The following is a 15,162-nucleotide window of genomic DNA, read 5'->3' as shown; positions in this document are numbered from 1 at the left end:
ATTGGCCGATTAAACCAAATTTCAAATGGTTTAAGAGTGTTTTATTCATGAGGAACAAATAAAAATAAACACACACACACCTCTAGTTTCTGGGCCTTATCCCTACTGAGGGGCTCCAGGGGGAAGCTGAGGTTGTTAGTCTCAGACAGGGAGCGCAGGTCAAAGTAGTACTTGGCATAGACGCTGGACGGCACGTTGATGTTGAACTGAAGCAGCTCCAGAAACTGTCGCTCCAGCTCATTCCTGGGAAGGGAAAATCTCAGCTGAGCTTTAGATTCAAACGTGGCGGCAAATATAGTGGCTTATGAACTGCATCTTAAGGCTTAGTTCAGATTTTTGGACTTAAAGCTGTAGGAAATACTTGCCATTAATATAGTGGTTGCAAAGGTATAAAATGATTGCCTGAGTCCTGTGCCATTGGCCAATTGATCTTGTTAATAACTTTTCATTGGTTCAGTATTTACTGGTATAAAACCCACAGAACTGCTACATAGTTCTTCCTTTATCTAGAGTCTGACCTTACTGGCATGGCAAGTATCTGCACTGTGCTGCAATGGAGGAAATAATGTTTTCATTATTTGTAGTGATGCACGATATAATCGATAGCATATCGTAATCAGCCATAAAAATGCCATATCGGTATCGGATAGGTCTCAATATAATCCAGATTATTTTTTACAGATATTGATGACACAATAATAATGTGACCACCAATGGCTCTGTCGCTTTAGTTTTGTGTATTTATAATGTTTGAAGGCAGTATAATCCATATAATATCGCAATCGGTCAGAATCGGTATCGGCAGATATGACCCTGCAAATTATCAGAGATTGAATATCGGTCATAATTTCATAATCATGCACCCCTAATTATTTGTCAAGTAGTCAAGCGTCAAAACCGACAAACACATCATCCATCCATCCACCCATCACTCACATGTCCTCCACTGTTATTTCTTTGAGGATCTGGCAGTAGTCCACGTTCCACACGGCCTGGTCGTCCCACACCTTGGAGGCTAGCAGGATGGCGCCCAGGACGATGCGTTTCCAGTTCCCTGGGCAGATGTCCATCTCTGCGTAGGTCAGTAGCCTCTCCAGATACACCTGGACAGGGACACGCAGTGAATGTTAGAGAGGCAGGGGCTTTAAAATAGCACATCTGCAAGCGTTGAGAGCTTGTATCAGCTAGTTGATCAGCTTTTCTCGGGGCGCGACCCCACGCTCTTTAGCTGCTGGAGATGTGGCATGCGACATGGATTTCTAAACAGAGGACACATTCTTTCAAAGTAAAATGCTGCCTTCAAGTTCAGGAGAGTTCTCCTGGAGAATTCTCCTGGATGCTGCCTTCGGGTGTGGCATGGAAAGGAAAGGGGGGGTATTTGCATTTTTTTCATCACCATAGTACATGCTGCTTTCATGGTCTAGAGAGAGGGCAGTTATTTTACAGACCAGTAAAAAGGGCAGGGGCTCAAACCCACTTTGATGCCTGTGTGTGGAAACTGTGCATGTGCCTACACCTGGACACAGGGGGAGTGGGGTCAATAATAAGGGTGTGGGGGTGCTGAAACACAATCCTTCCCCCACACAGTGGCATGCATGCTCCTCACCCCAATACACTATATGGTACATACAGAACGAGATATATTGTCCCTGTCGGGCAGGAACCTCTTAACTCCATATTTTTTACTTTTGGGGGTATTTTCGTAAATAAACGCCCTACTTGATCACACTACAGCCGAGCATCACACAAAAGCATCAAAACTAGCAAATCTACAAGCTTGAAGCTTGAAGCTTGGCACAAATCATTTTCTTCTTGAAAAGTACGTTTTGGATTAGAATCTGAAATATTGCTTTCTAAATAACATTGTTTTATTTCTTAGTATGTTCATACTGGCATGATCATGACACAAATGGAATAATTCATAATCGTTCTACTGGGTGTACTATTTTTGCCACTCATCTCCAGGAGGTCACAGAGCACGCACATGCCTACAGTATAATGTTTATTCATTAACACAGCCGAGTAGCGCAAGGCAGCAGTGTGTGTGTGACTGTGTGTGACTGTGTGTGTGTGTGTGTGTCAGTTTACCAGTGTGACGATGGCACACTCAGCCGTGAGTTGTGCAGCACTGAACAGCGTCCTGACAAAACGATAGATCTGTTTCTGTTCTGGGTCCAGCGAGTTGTAGTCTGGAGGAACCACTGATTTCTGGAAGAGGAAGGAGAGTCTAGTTCAGACTAGGGATGGTGAATTATCGTGATTAACCAGCCCACATGTGTGCGGTCCTCGGCCACGCTCACAGACAGCATTACATTCACTGAAAACCGCCCAATGATAGAACCGCAGCATTTTCGATTCATTGTTATATGTTAAGTTTAATTGAAGTAAATAACCGCGATTAATGATCAACTATTAACATCCCTAGTTCAGACCAGTCCAGAGTCAAGTTCAGACCAGTACAGTCAAGTTCAGACCTGTTCAGAGTCAGATTCAAACCAGTTCAGACAGACACAAATGAGATTAGGTGATTTACCGAGAGTGGGTGTAGCTTCTCATCAAAGATCTCTTGCAGAATGTGTCCATCTGTGTCCCTGGAAGCACAAAGCACCTCAGATTAATCTACTGACACTTAGGTCTGTTTTTAAATATTGTAGTTAGATGGTTAAAACTGTTACTTTTCAGTATTCAAATAAATAAAAAGTAGCAGATCTACAAGCTCAAACCCACGCAGCGTTTCGAGCTTGTGGTTCTGCTACTTTTGAGTGATGCTGTAGGTAGGACAATCAAGTAGGCTGTTAATTTACAATTAAACACAAAATGTTAAAGATGACGATAAGAGGTTTCTGCCCAACAGCAACGATATTAAACATGTGTATGTTGCAACAGATTTTTTAAATGTATTAATTTAACAGCAACTGTTACACAATATAAACTATGTGGAGTAGAAAATTAAAGGTTTGCTCATGCTCACCTGTTTTTGATGTGATAGTAGATGGCCAGTGCAACACTGTACAGACAGACAGAAAAGAGGAAGATGGTGAAACTTGTTAAACTTGTGATGCATTGAGCAGATTTAGACTGGATATATTAGGATTCATTTTGCAGTAAGTATAAAATAAGATATATTAGGATTCATTTTGCAGTAAGTATAAAATAAGACTAAGTGGTTAAAACCACGCATTTTCATTATTTATTTATTTATTACAGTATTTGCATTCCAGTCATGCTCACCATTTGATGGTGTACTTGAGGTTGGGCTGGCTGACCGTGTTGTCATCCAAGTAAATAGTGGAACAGGAGCTGTGTTTTCGCCTTATCGTCCCATGCTGCAAAGACACACACAGTCACCGTGACACACACACATACACAGTCACCGTGACACACACACATACACACACACAGTCACCGTGACACACACACACACACACACACACACACACACACACACACACACACACACACACACAGTTATTAGTGTACTTGTCTTTGTTGGCGCCAAATGAAGCGTGCACTGTGTGTGGGAAAGGCAATCTCACTTGCAAGCCATGCAGAAGATGATTTTATTTTCTGCTTTAGCTGCTGTGCAACAAAGCTTAAAATAATTGGCTTTTAAAATACGGTGTACGTCCATATACAGTTCATTTTGATATTATCAAGGGAGCGGCTGAATTAATTTTCCCTTATGCTGATGAAAGATTTAATTAAAATAAGAAGATCAGAGATCTTGTTTCACCCATATGATTGATTAATTTAATTAATTAAATAATTAATAAATACATTCATTAATTAATTGAAGTACAGCTATTCAACATTTTGCACAAATCTGTTTTGTATCGTTGCACACTAAACGTGCTGTTAAACGTCTAGTTGTATCACTAGCATTTCAGAGCAACTGTTTTAGCATGTTAATGAAACATGCTAAAACAGTTGCTCTGAAATGCTAGTGATAAAACTAGAAAACTTCTAGTTTACTTCTACTGTGGGTAGTTCTTTGCATTCAGTTTAAACTAGGTCTAAGATTAAGGCTATTCTCAGATTACACAGCTAGTAAACCTGGGCATATAATGGGGAAAGGTCATGCAGTCGATATTTTAATAGCGGAAAACTACTGTTTCAAGCCATGGTGTGTAAAATCAAAACCATTAAAGCTTTAAATTAAACTTTAAAAAAAAGCTTGTGAGTTGACTTTCCCTACTGTTCATGAACAATTGCCTTGATCAGCTGGTACTATGCTACAATACTAGCTGGCTATATTTTTTATTGTGAGTTTAACCCATTCTGACCTGAGATCAGATTCATACGAGGTTTCCACTGGACACACACTGGTCTGATTAACCCATTCTGACCTGAGATCAGATTCTAAAAATGTCAGTCGATTTTTCAAAAATAGCAGACCTACAAGCTCGTCAATAGCTAAAGCATAACATGATGCCAACACCAAAATGGGTTCCCGTTCAGAATGGGTCAACTTGATAAATTGAATGGCTGCTATATATTATTGCTTAATTTCTCCACATAAAATGCCAACATGCCACAATATGATAGTGAATTGCAAATGATATCAAATAATAGTAAACAGGTTCACAGGGTGAAACGATATGAAATGTAATGAAATAGAGCTAAATGGGTTAAATGGAGTATTCATGACATACGGTAGATAAATATGTTACCTTTGATTCCACAATATGTGTTAACTTGTAAAACAATATGATACATTGTCAATACGTTTATGTCACATAAATCAGAAGCAGTGTAAATTGCGTAAGTAAAGTGACTAATTAAATACTTATGTAAGACACTTACATGATTGATGAACATGCTCTTTCGTTTTTCTCGCACTACAAATAGAAGACAGACATAAAACATTTGTTTTGTTAAATTATGCAGGGGGAAAAAACTGTTTGTAGAAAGAGACCAACAGTAGCACACCTCACTTGGGCTGCATCATAATGACAAAATGGAATGATCATAGTGATATGCAGCAGCCAATTCCACAGGTAAACATAGCTGAGGGTAAAGATGTTAATTGTGAAGTAGGTGTGTGTGTGTGTGTGTGTGTGTGTGTGTGTGTGTGTGTGTGTGTGTGTGTGTGTGTGTCAGTGTGTGTATATACAGTATGTCACCATTTGATTGGAAAACCACAAACTAGTCGGATTGAAAAAGGTGCACCGACGAAGGCATGCCGTCTCGGCACCACCCCGAGTTACAATTTAGTTACAATTAAGGGTGGGCGATATGGAAAAATATAATATCACGATTTTTCATGTTGGTTTTTATGGTTATTTTTCAAGTACAACCACCTAGAGGGGGGAGGGTTGTGGACGGGTGGTATTTTGTGAAAATTTAAAAAAAAAAAAAAAAAAAAAATATATATATATATATATATATATATATATATATATATATATATATATATATATATATATATATATATATATATATATATATATATATAAAACAACCAACTACAAAGTAACAAAAACTAAAAGAAAAAGGAGTAACAGACCTAAAACTAAATACGAATTATTTTTGGCGAACAAAACAGTCGCTATTCTCAGAACCTAGGAGATGTATTTTCTTAGTTGGACGGGAGGGCCACAACGTGGGGGAGCGCAGGAGGTGAACTCCAAAAAAAATAAGCACTCCTTTTACAATCCGACTGGTTTTTCAATCTGACTGCAACATACATCACACACACTCACACACGCACGCACACGTTTGATTGGTGTTAATGCTTATTAGGAGTCTCATCGGCTTGAATTGCATTCCGGGGGTTGAACATCATGGCAACACAAACATTGCAAGGGTACAATTGCAGAATAGGAACCTCAGTAGTTAGATTTGAGTGTTAGTTTCAGCATGAAGCCCAAGCTGTTACGCCCTACCCTAAAGTAGTGGTTCTCAAATGTTCTTTCAAGGACCCCCATAAATCATAGTGAAGCATAAATGGAACCAAATGAACCAAGGGGCTAATTTGGTTCCATGTATGCACTCTCAGAGTTACAGACCTGTAAGGGTACCCCAACCCCCAAGGAACCCAGAGGGTCCCTAGACCAAACTTTGAGAACCACTTCCATAAACAGCAAGGTAATACGAATGACACAGCAGACAGCAGCATAGCATCAGCACACTTAACACCACACGTTACTGGCATCATTGGACAGAAAAGTTATAAGTGGTGAGAAATCACAATGTTAGACAAAGACAGAAGAACCCCACTTTAACAGACCAGAGGTGAATATATAGATAGTCCAGTAGGGGGAGACATTGATTTCACAACTCACCAGGTCTGCTTGGCTCTGTGGGGGGAAAAGCGAAAACCAATAAAAACCTTCCAGTTACTCAATTTATGTATTTATGACGCGGACAATAAAACATTACAGCAGTGGTTCACAGTTCATACACAAAACTAAAATGAATTAATAGTTTTAATTTGTTTGGTCAATACCAGTCCACAATTATGTCTACTGCGTTTCTGTGGTTCTATTGAGAAACCCATACGGTCTCTGGCATCAGGGCTGGGCAATTAACCCATGCACATCAAAACCCATATTTAGAACAAGTCCGATGAATAACAGAATAATCAATATATTTATGTTTTATCTTATACATCAAAAAATCAACACTAAAAACAAATCTAAACAAATCTGGCATGCAAATAGTGAAAATAGCAGATATTCTATTTTTACTACATTATTATTTTTGAAATAATTGTAAATTTGAGGCAAAAGTTTGAAATATTGGTGATATTTATTTGAAACATGCACGCACACAAATCCCCACAGGGAGCTAATACTCCAGGCTCCACGCTTAAGTCATAAATTACCACATTTTAACCCTCTACACACAACACTGTAATCTACAACTTCAATATGCTGTGTAGATGATAGCTCACTAGGGGGTGTGTGTGTGTGTGTGTGTGTGTGTGTGTACTGTAGACTGCACGGGACCAGTACAAGAAATGACAGAACCAGTACAGAAAGGCCCCTTTTCTACCAAGAACGGTTTGCGTTCTAGATTCTTGGAAGTTGGAACCTTGGTGCTTTTTCGGAACCGGCAGACATTTTTTGGTTCCAGTTCCGAACCAACTTTTAGGGTTCTGAACCAATTCAATTTCAGTGGAAACTTGTTCAACACCGGTGGAAAAGGGACAAGAGAGACAGAAGAACCAGTAGAAACAGAACCAGCACACAGAGGCTCCTTTTCCACCAAAATAACTTGGTTCTAGAACTGGTTCTGTTTTCTTTTCTTTTATGATGGTTTATATAACAGCCACTTTGGTCGTATTTTTTTGTTCCAGTTCCGAACCAACAAAAAGAACAGCACTAGTAGAGAGAGAGAGTTAGAGAGATAGAGAGAGAGACCAGATATACACGCCGAGGAAGGCTTGGCGCCGAAACACGTCCGTGTTTTGTTTGTCCGTGCAGCATTATGCAATAAACGTACCAGAAAGACTTTGGACAGGAGTCGAGTGCTGGCTATTTCTCTATTTCAGAGAGACCAGTACACAGAGAGCGATAGAGACAGAACAAGGAGAGTACAGACTAGAGAGAGGACCCAGTTACTCACCGTCTGTCTGGGACTTGCTGAGGAAGATGGTGCTGGCCCTAGGGTGGTCTGAAGGGTTGAAATCCATGTTCAACTCTGGAAAAGAAACAACACAAAGACCACAGGTTTCAATGACAGTATTTACAGGTTACAGGTTGTTTTACAATTCAAGTCCAACACCTCCAAGCCGTCCAACGGCTGAGGTTCGTCACCATAAAGAAAATGTGTATAACTAATGTTGGCCATTGTAAAAGATCAACCGATGGTTCCGCTGAAATCGTATTATGGTAGGAGGCAGCCGGTATTATTTATGGTGAACACCAATTTTTCTAAAGTTCTGTTGAGCGGCCCGGGCCAGCGGTTCAGACACATAGGCACATAAGCAACCCGACAGTGCATCGCAGGTTCGAGTCCCGTTCCCGGCGATCTCTACTGCATGTCTCATCTCTCTCCCCGTTTCCTGTCCATCTCCACTTTGAACTATAAAAATAAAGACAGAAAAGCCCCAAAAATATCTAAAAAAATAAAAGTGCTGTTGAGCAAGCCTGCAGTTCGACGTGTCGTGCCCGTGCACTCTGACCTCTCCGAGTCAATGTATGCGAGTCAGAGTAAATGCATGAGTTGGATGCTGTGGCCTGTAGAATGTTCGTCGCGGTCGCATACTGCTGTTGCATGTTAGTAACAGCAGATGTACAAGCTCACAAGTAACGGGTCACGAACGTGATGCGTTGTGAGCTTGTAGATCTGCTATTTACGACACAAATAAGCATAACTGAGGCAGCAGAGGCATAATGTGAAAACATCATTCCATTATGTTGAGTAACATGTTGGGACTTAAACCAGTGGTTCTCAATTAACTTTTCAACAGCTTTCACGGCCCACCCATCTGACCACTAAACCCGGTAGAAGTGTTAAATGGTCGGCCGCGTGCATTTTCAGAACATGATTATCTTAATGATCATTCAATGAATCCATCGTGTTCCGACTTGGATCAAGGGAACTAATGTAGTATACTTTGTTCCTATTTATTGGCATTCTAATGAAAAAGATTGTGTTTAGAATTTGATATATTATTAGTTAGAATTTTTCATCAAATTATTTCCCCACTTGCAGTATCCTCACGGCCCACCACTGGTTGAGAATCATAGAACTAAACCAACACCTGCACTCACAACAAAGCTACAGCCGCATGCGAGTCGGTCCTGTGCTGCATCGCCTTGGGATGAGGCGCAGATATATTTGTATGTACTGTATGCATGCAGTGTGGTGTGCAAAATGTCTGTGCACTTGTGCGTGCGTGGCTATGTGCGTGTGAAATGGGGTCATAATATTTTCTGCATTCAGGGAATTTTTTTATAGCAGAAATGCACAGCTCTGTAACCCTGACACAAGCCCCCATTCCCTGTAAAAGAGCCTTTGTTATTTGGTGAAATCAGCGTTTAAAAATGCCTGGTATGCAGTGGATGCAGCCACATACTCCTACTGTATTAGATGCAGGGCAGCAGATAAAGAATTCTGCAGCCATTTGATTACAGATTATGGTTCTCTTTATTAGTTGAGCCGAGAGAGAAGCAATGCAAAGCTATTGTAATGATGAGGTTGTATATGTATGTGTATGTATATATATATTGGCCGGGCATTCATTAAAGTTGAAATATAGATTTCAAGTTTCTCCCCGACAGACATATATACACAGTATTCAAAAATTTCAAATCACAGGCCATGAAACTTGAAACATATAATATAGATCTCAATATTCGTCATATGGTGCAATTTGTCGAAGGTCAATAATTGATTCACACATTGTTTTGCATGTCTTCTGAATTATTCATCACAGTAGGATGTGAGACTGATCCCATTTGAATGCTTGTCCCAATCATTTCACTTCCTTATATTAGGTTTCCTAGAATAGATGATGCAAGTTAATGATGCAAGCTGACGTAGCAGTTTGGCATATCGCAGTTCAACTACACAGTACACACACCTTTAGGTTGGCCTTGTATTTCACATGGAAAGATTGTGAGCACCATGAGGTCATAGGCCATGAGGTCATAGGCTCTTATCTAAGCTCTATTGTCGTGGGCTTTGGCAATAAACCTTGTACACATCTACACACACTGAGCAGGAGTTTTATGAACCTATACTTTGGAAATGGATCCGAGTTGTTACTGTACTTGGTGCTTGTTTTTTCCCCTCTAGTCTATACCAGATGTATTTTGCCGAACACTTCCCCTCAAGGTCAGCAGAGACTCAAATACAAGAGATGCTTTCAGGCACACATGATAAAGAGTAAGCACACACACACACACACACACACACACACACACACACACACACACACACACACACACACACACACACACACACACACACACACACACACACACACACACACACACACACACACACACACACACACACACACACACACACACACACACACACACACACACACACACACACACACACACACACACACACACACACACACACACACACACACAATTTTACTGTGGAATGCTGCTCCTGACATGTATCATAGACATGTCAGATATGTCACACATGTGTCAAACAACAAGTCTGTCAATCCAAGGCTGAGGCACAATTTAGCGCACGCACACATCTGGCCTGCCTAATTTATCTTGGCTGCAACAATAGAAGAGCTGATGCAAGCAGTGTTCTCAAGCTCAATATTCCACCATGGGAAGCACATCACTCAGCCTGTCGGATGCGACAATGGCACAATGACAGTGCATAATGATACAGTACAGCTTAACGTTACAAAGTTTAACCAGTCAGTTTGTTTAACAGATAATCACAAGTCACAACATAATTAAACTCCATGTCATCTCCGCATTCATCAAATCTAAGTAAAAGTAAGTCACAAGCTATGGGGAAGGTGATATGTTTTGGTTAAAACAAAACATCTTTTGTTTTTGGTGATAAGATTAAAAAATATATTATGATAGTACCCATTGCTATAGACTAGCGTATGTTCAGTAACAGGAGTCTCCCTGTCTCTCCAAGAGGAGGGGGGGGGGGGGACACCACCGATCAACAACGCCACCACCCAGTCATTTATTGTTGTATATAGCGTAGTGATGCTAATGCGCTGCTCTGGTATTTATTGTACCTAGTTAATTAATGTGATGTTAATTGGGTGTGTGACTTTGACGTGGTCAGCTCTGCCAAATCTCATGTCATAGTATTGACTTGCACGGCCCTAGTCAGGTGCCAAGTACTCCATTACAGCTATGTGAGAGGTAGGTCTGCATAACTGCATGCAAAGTTACCAGATTTAGAGATAGGGTTGATGTAAAAAATTATTTAAATAAATAAATGAATAAAATAAGAGGAAAATACTTAATTTAGAGTTAACCTCCCTGTATGTTCCACATCCAACAAAACAAAGCAAAACTGATGTGACAGAAACAAATATCGCCAACAAACAGCAAACCAAGTGCAACAACAAAAACAGCCCAGCCTGAAGGGAAAACACTGTTCTCCTCCTTGTATTTCCCAGAGTTCTCAGTGTGCCGGTGTCAAATGCAGATATGTGATATCACCCAAAACCAACCAGCACCTCAGCTAAACTTTAACGAAGGCTCGCGCTCGGCACCTGCGCGTTGTAAGCCGACACGGCCCAGCTAGCCCGGTCAGCTAGCAAAACCTACCGCTCTGCTAATGAATTAACAATGAACAAGCCTGTTGCAGACACGGCCAAACAGTTGTAGCGTGATGGTGCGCTCACACTACTGCCTTTGTTTATATAGTGATTTAATGGATTTCACAAGCTTCTTCTCCAACTGATTTATTGTCTGTCGTTCATGAACAATTTTTCCCTCATATTTTGTTATGCCTTTCAAAGCATTCCCCTTTTCAACAAGAGGAAAGCAGTGAGGGATATGGTGTAGGCCAGGGAATAGTAGAGGTGGGAACAGTGGGACTTGATGTCACATGTAGGAGTCAGTGGAGGCTTGCATCTCATTCCCAGCCTCCACAACAGCCAAACACTGTAAATACTATTTTTTTAATGCCTGTGTTGTTTCAAGGTGTAACACATTACTTGCCTAGGTTAACCCTGACATCCCTCTTTTGGGCATATAATTTTACTTAAACTTTTGTTTAATTATTGATTTTCAGAAACAGTGAAAGTATACAGTATCTACAAGCACACAACGTGACATTGTTGCTTTTATGTTGTACAACTTAGTACACAGGGCTTAAGTGGTTATGAAAAGGGTCTGTTAATAGCAGATTTGTGGGCCATAATTAAGGTTCCTTTTCCACCTAAATAACTTTGGTTCTAGAACTGGTTCTGTTCTTTATTTTATCACATCTGCATCTTTCAACCTGAAAAGTGACACGCCCACTTTGGTTCCCACTTCAGGGCAAGAAGTAGTATTTTTTGGTTCCAGTTCAGAACCAACTTTTAGGGATTTAGGAATCAATTTGGAAAAAAACTAACAGAACCGGCTCAACCCCGGTGGAAAGGTGGCCTGAGTGTGAAGAGGAACCTGTGTAGGTTAATAAGTAAATTACAAGTGAATTAGTTATGAGCAATAACTCACTTGAGACTGCGTAACATAGTCCGAGTTAGAAAAACTAGAATAGAATAGCACTTACAAAAGGCTAATTTAGGATGCAAAAATGTACTTGCTCATGGGAGATGGGTCGTGTCAACTCCATTCCCATGCAGTCACTGAACATTGGCTTGTTTTCTCTAGCAGGTGCATTCAGACGCCCGCCAGCATGGTTGTAGGTTTTGTGGCCACTCCATGTGTGTGTGTGTGTGTGTGGAGTGTAGGACTGCGCCATCGATTAAACTCTTAGCATATTTTATAGATTTATTTTTGTGGTGTATATCAAATCTATTAAATACTTAAGCTAAGCATTATTTTATACTTTGTCGCATAACTGTGTTGAGGCATTAGGCATTTAGCAGGCTACGCTCTTAATCCTGGAACCTAATAAATACTGTGAGACGGTGCAGTTGCTGAGGCTGCTCTGTCTGGCATCCTTTTTTACCTTTAGGATCATAATCCCATCCATGGTTCGTGCCATTATCCCATTTTGGGCGGGAACCCTTTTGGTGTTTTAAACATTATGTTTAGACCTAAATAAAATAGTGAAAATATTTATTTCAGAAAACTGAAACAATGTAATAACTTAAGAGAAGATAAAACTTTATTGATCGCTGTGGATCAACTGGATTGCTACAGTATCCAGTAATAGGAACGCGAAAGAAAAATGAAGAATTAGAGAACCTCAAAAACTATATCATCTGACAATTGGGCATAAAACCAGCCGCTGCTCACTACTGTGCAGTACCAGATATAAGTATGTACATTTGTATAGTATAAACTAAAGTATGACCAGCTGCAAAACACAATTAGCTGCAAACCTGATACAGTGCAAATTCTGATATTGACCAAACAATGTCCAGTTAAAATCGTATTGCACCTAGTATTATTATTATTATTACTACGAGGACGTTTTCTTTGTTTGATGTCCATTTGTGTGAATCTGATGAACTGAACGATTACACATTTAAGTAGATGATTACTTTTCACACAAATAATTGCAATTAACGATTTAATTGTGTTTTTTGGCATCGAACATTGGAACTTAGGCTCTTAGGCTTCTTGGCTGTTAGGCTTCGTAATCACAACTAGCACAAGGCAGATATGACAAATTACTTGAATATACAAAAACATTAATGACAAATGTAATAATTGTATACTTAATAAAAATGTGTAAGAATTTAAACAGTGGAACTAGTTGATTGTGACGTGTTGTAGAATGTAGATAAACTATTTCCGCTATTTTCGGAAAATGCTTGAAAATGTATGCACATTTTTCGACATGGAAACGATTGACGACATCTCAAATAATTGCGATTAAGCGATTATGCAATAACCGTGACAGGCCCGCATGAAAGCTGTGCAGCTAGCAGGGACAAAACCTAATGTGCAAAACATTGAAAAGCACCAGAGAAGACCTTTCCCTTCACTTCCTCTACATCTCCATTAGCCTGACACTCTGCAGACTAATGGGGATGGACAGTGATGAGAGCATGCCATTCTATCCCCCTTAATAATGTACACATGCACGCACGCACACGCACGCACGCACACGCACGCACCATTGTTGGCTTGTAAAAGCTGACTGTAGGACAGTTTAACCAAACAGTGCAGAGTCATCCCTGCCTGCCTGCGTGGGAGAGAGGATTGACCTGCATCAGTTGAAACATCCTCCAGCTGCCAAGAACCAAGCACTAAAACAGTAGTCACATGTCTGCAACTTCTGTATATTTTAATGGCATGGCTCTGCAAATGGCTAGCAGTCAATAAGAGGGTCTGCTGTGTGGGTAGTACTAGCAGTAGTAGACAATCCCACAAAGCTCTGGACTGAGCAGTGCCAAATATCCCGCGCACACTGCCAGGTGCAAATGCACACATTTTCAACTCGTCTTCAAATAATCCTCACTAATAATCATCATAATAGTACTGTCCAGAGGCGTTTCCAGGACTTACATGTTGGGCAGGCAAGATGTGTTGTCGTCGACTCGTTTGTTTATTTACAGCTCTGACCTGTTGGTAACCTATAAGCTCAGCATGTTTCCTTGTGGGGGTTACCATGCAACTACTCGCAACCAAACGGTTGCGAGTAGTTGCATGAAACCATCATCTCAAATAGTAGTTGCAAGGAGTTGCATTGGTGTGGTTTGGGCCTTACAGAAACACGCAACCCATTTCCAAATGTCCACTGTATGTTTAGTGGGTTAGTAAATCAACCATGTAACGATTGACCAGACCTGTTCATGTGAGACGCTGCTGACTAGACATTCAATGAGATTGAATGGAAGGCAAATAAGTACACAATAAAACATAGATTTGGCAATCTATATTTCACCACAGTAGTACCATTTTGGTCTACTTGGTCTGAGTCTCAGAGAAGGGCTGTGGACAGTTTAGAAAGTGACTACCAGTGACATCATTGATGGATGGGGAATCCAAGCTAATGGAAACTGCAGGCTTTCCATCACTGTATGGAAGCCATTGTTCTCACACGTATACACGTTTTATTTGTGTATACGTGTGATTGAAAAAACAAAAATCTCCCACAAAAAACATTTCATGTTTTAAGTATACTTTCTGAAGTATACTATACTTGGGGCTTGGATAAGGCTGAACCGGACAGACTGACCACATGTAGTCCGAGATGATAGATCTTCATTGCAGCCACAACGTTCCCATGTGGATGCGATTAGATTTTGTTAATAGAGTAGGAGGCCATGTAAAAAGGCCACAGTAAAGGGGAAATACACTGGCGAGACATTGATTTCATCTATTATTTGAATCCACTGCAGATAGTAGGGCCAGTCCATTCTATTGAATCCATCCTATTGAATCCACAGCAGATAGTAGGGCCAGTCCATTCTATTGAATCCATCCTATTGAATCCACAGCAGATAGTAGGGCCAGTCCATTCTATTGAATCCATCCTATTGAATCCACAGCAGATAGTAGGGCCAGGCCAGTCCATTCTGGCCATCCACCCAAAAATACAAACAAGCACAGGGTTCAGCTGAGCATGCCAATTAGTGCCTTC

At 40.5% G+C, this 15,162-nt stretch overlaps 1 protein-coding gene across 2 annotated transcripts in view; it reads right to left on the bottom strand.

The window, feature by feature from the left end:
- The window catches only part of LOC308325136 (cyclin-Y-like), a 32,217-nt gene that overhangs the window by 4,813 nt on the left and 12,242 nt on the right, over nt 1–15,162 (bottom strand). For both annotated transcript variants that reach the window (XR_013965007.1, XM_080777544.1), the window contains exons 2-10: nt 7,570–7,644; nt 6,285–6,299; nt 4,804–4,838; nt 3,232–3,326; nt 2,972–3,007; nt 2,534–2,591; nt 2,089–2,208; nt 937–1,103; nt 81–243 (exon numbers count right to left, since the gene is read on the bottom strand). Coding sequence is in view for 1 of the 2 variants with exons in the window: in XM_080777544.1 (XP_080633670.1) it covers nt 81–243; nt 937–1,103; nt 2,089–2,208; nt 2,534–2,591; nt 2,972–3,007; nt 3,232–3,326; nt 4,804–4,838; nt 6,285–6,299; nt 7,570–7,644 (764 nt within the window). In the remaining variant the exon portion in view is untranslated. The remainder of the gene's footprint in view (nt 1–80; nt 244–936; nt 1,104–2,088; nt 2,209–2,533; nt 2,592–2,971; nt 3,008–3,231; nt 3,327–4,803; nt 4,839–6,284; nt 6,300–7,569; nt 7,645–15,162) is intronic.

This window comes from Protomyctophum bolini (assembly GCF_963924005.1).
Source record: "Protomyctophum bolini genome assembly, chromosome: 12".
In the NCBI taxonomy this organism is placed as follows: domain Eukaryota; kingdom Metazoa; phylum Chordata; class Actinopteri; order Myctophiformes; family Myctophidae; genus Protomyctophum; species Protomyctophum bolini.
The sequence above is the reverse complement of the archived record's forward strand: the minus strand, read 5'-3'. Positions and strand labels throughout refer to the sequence as shown.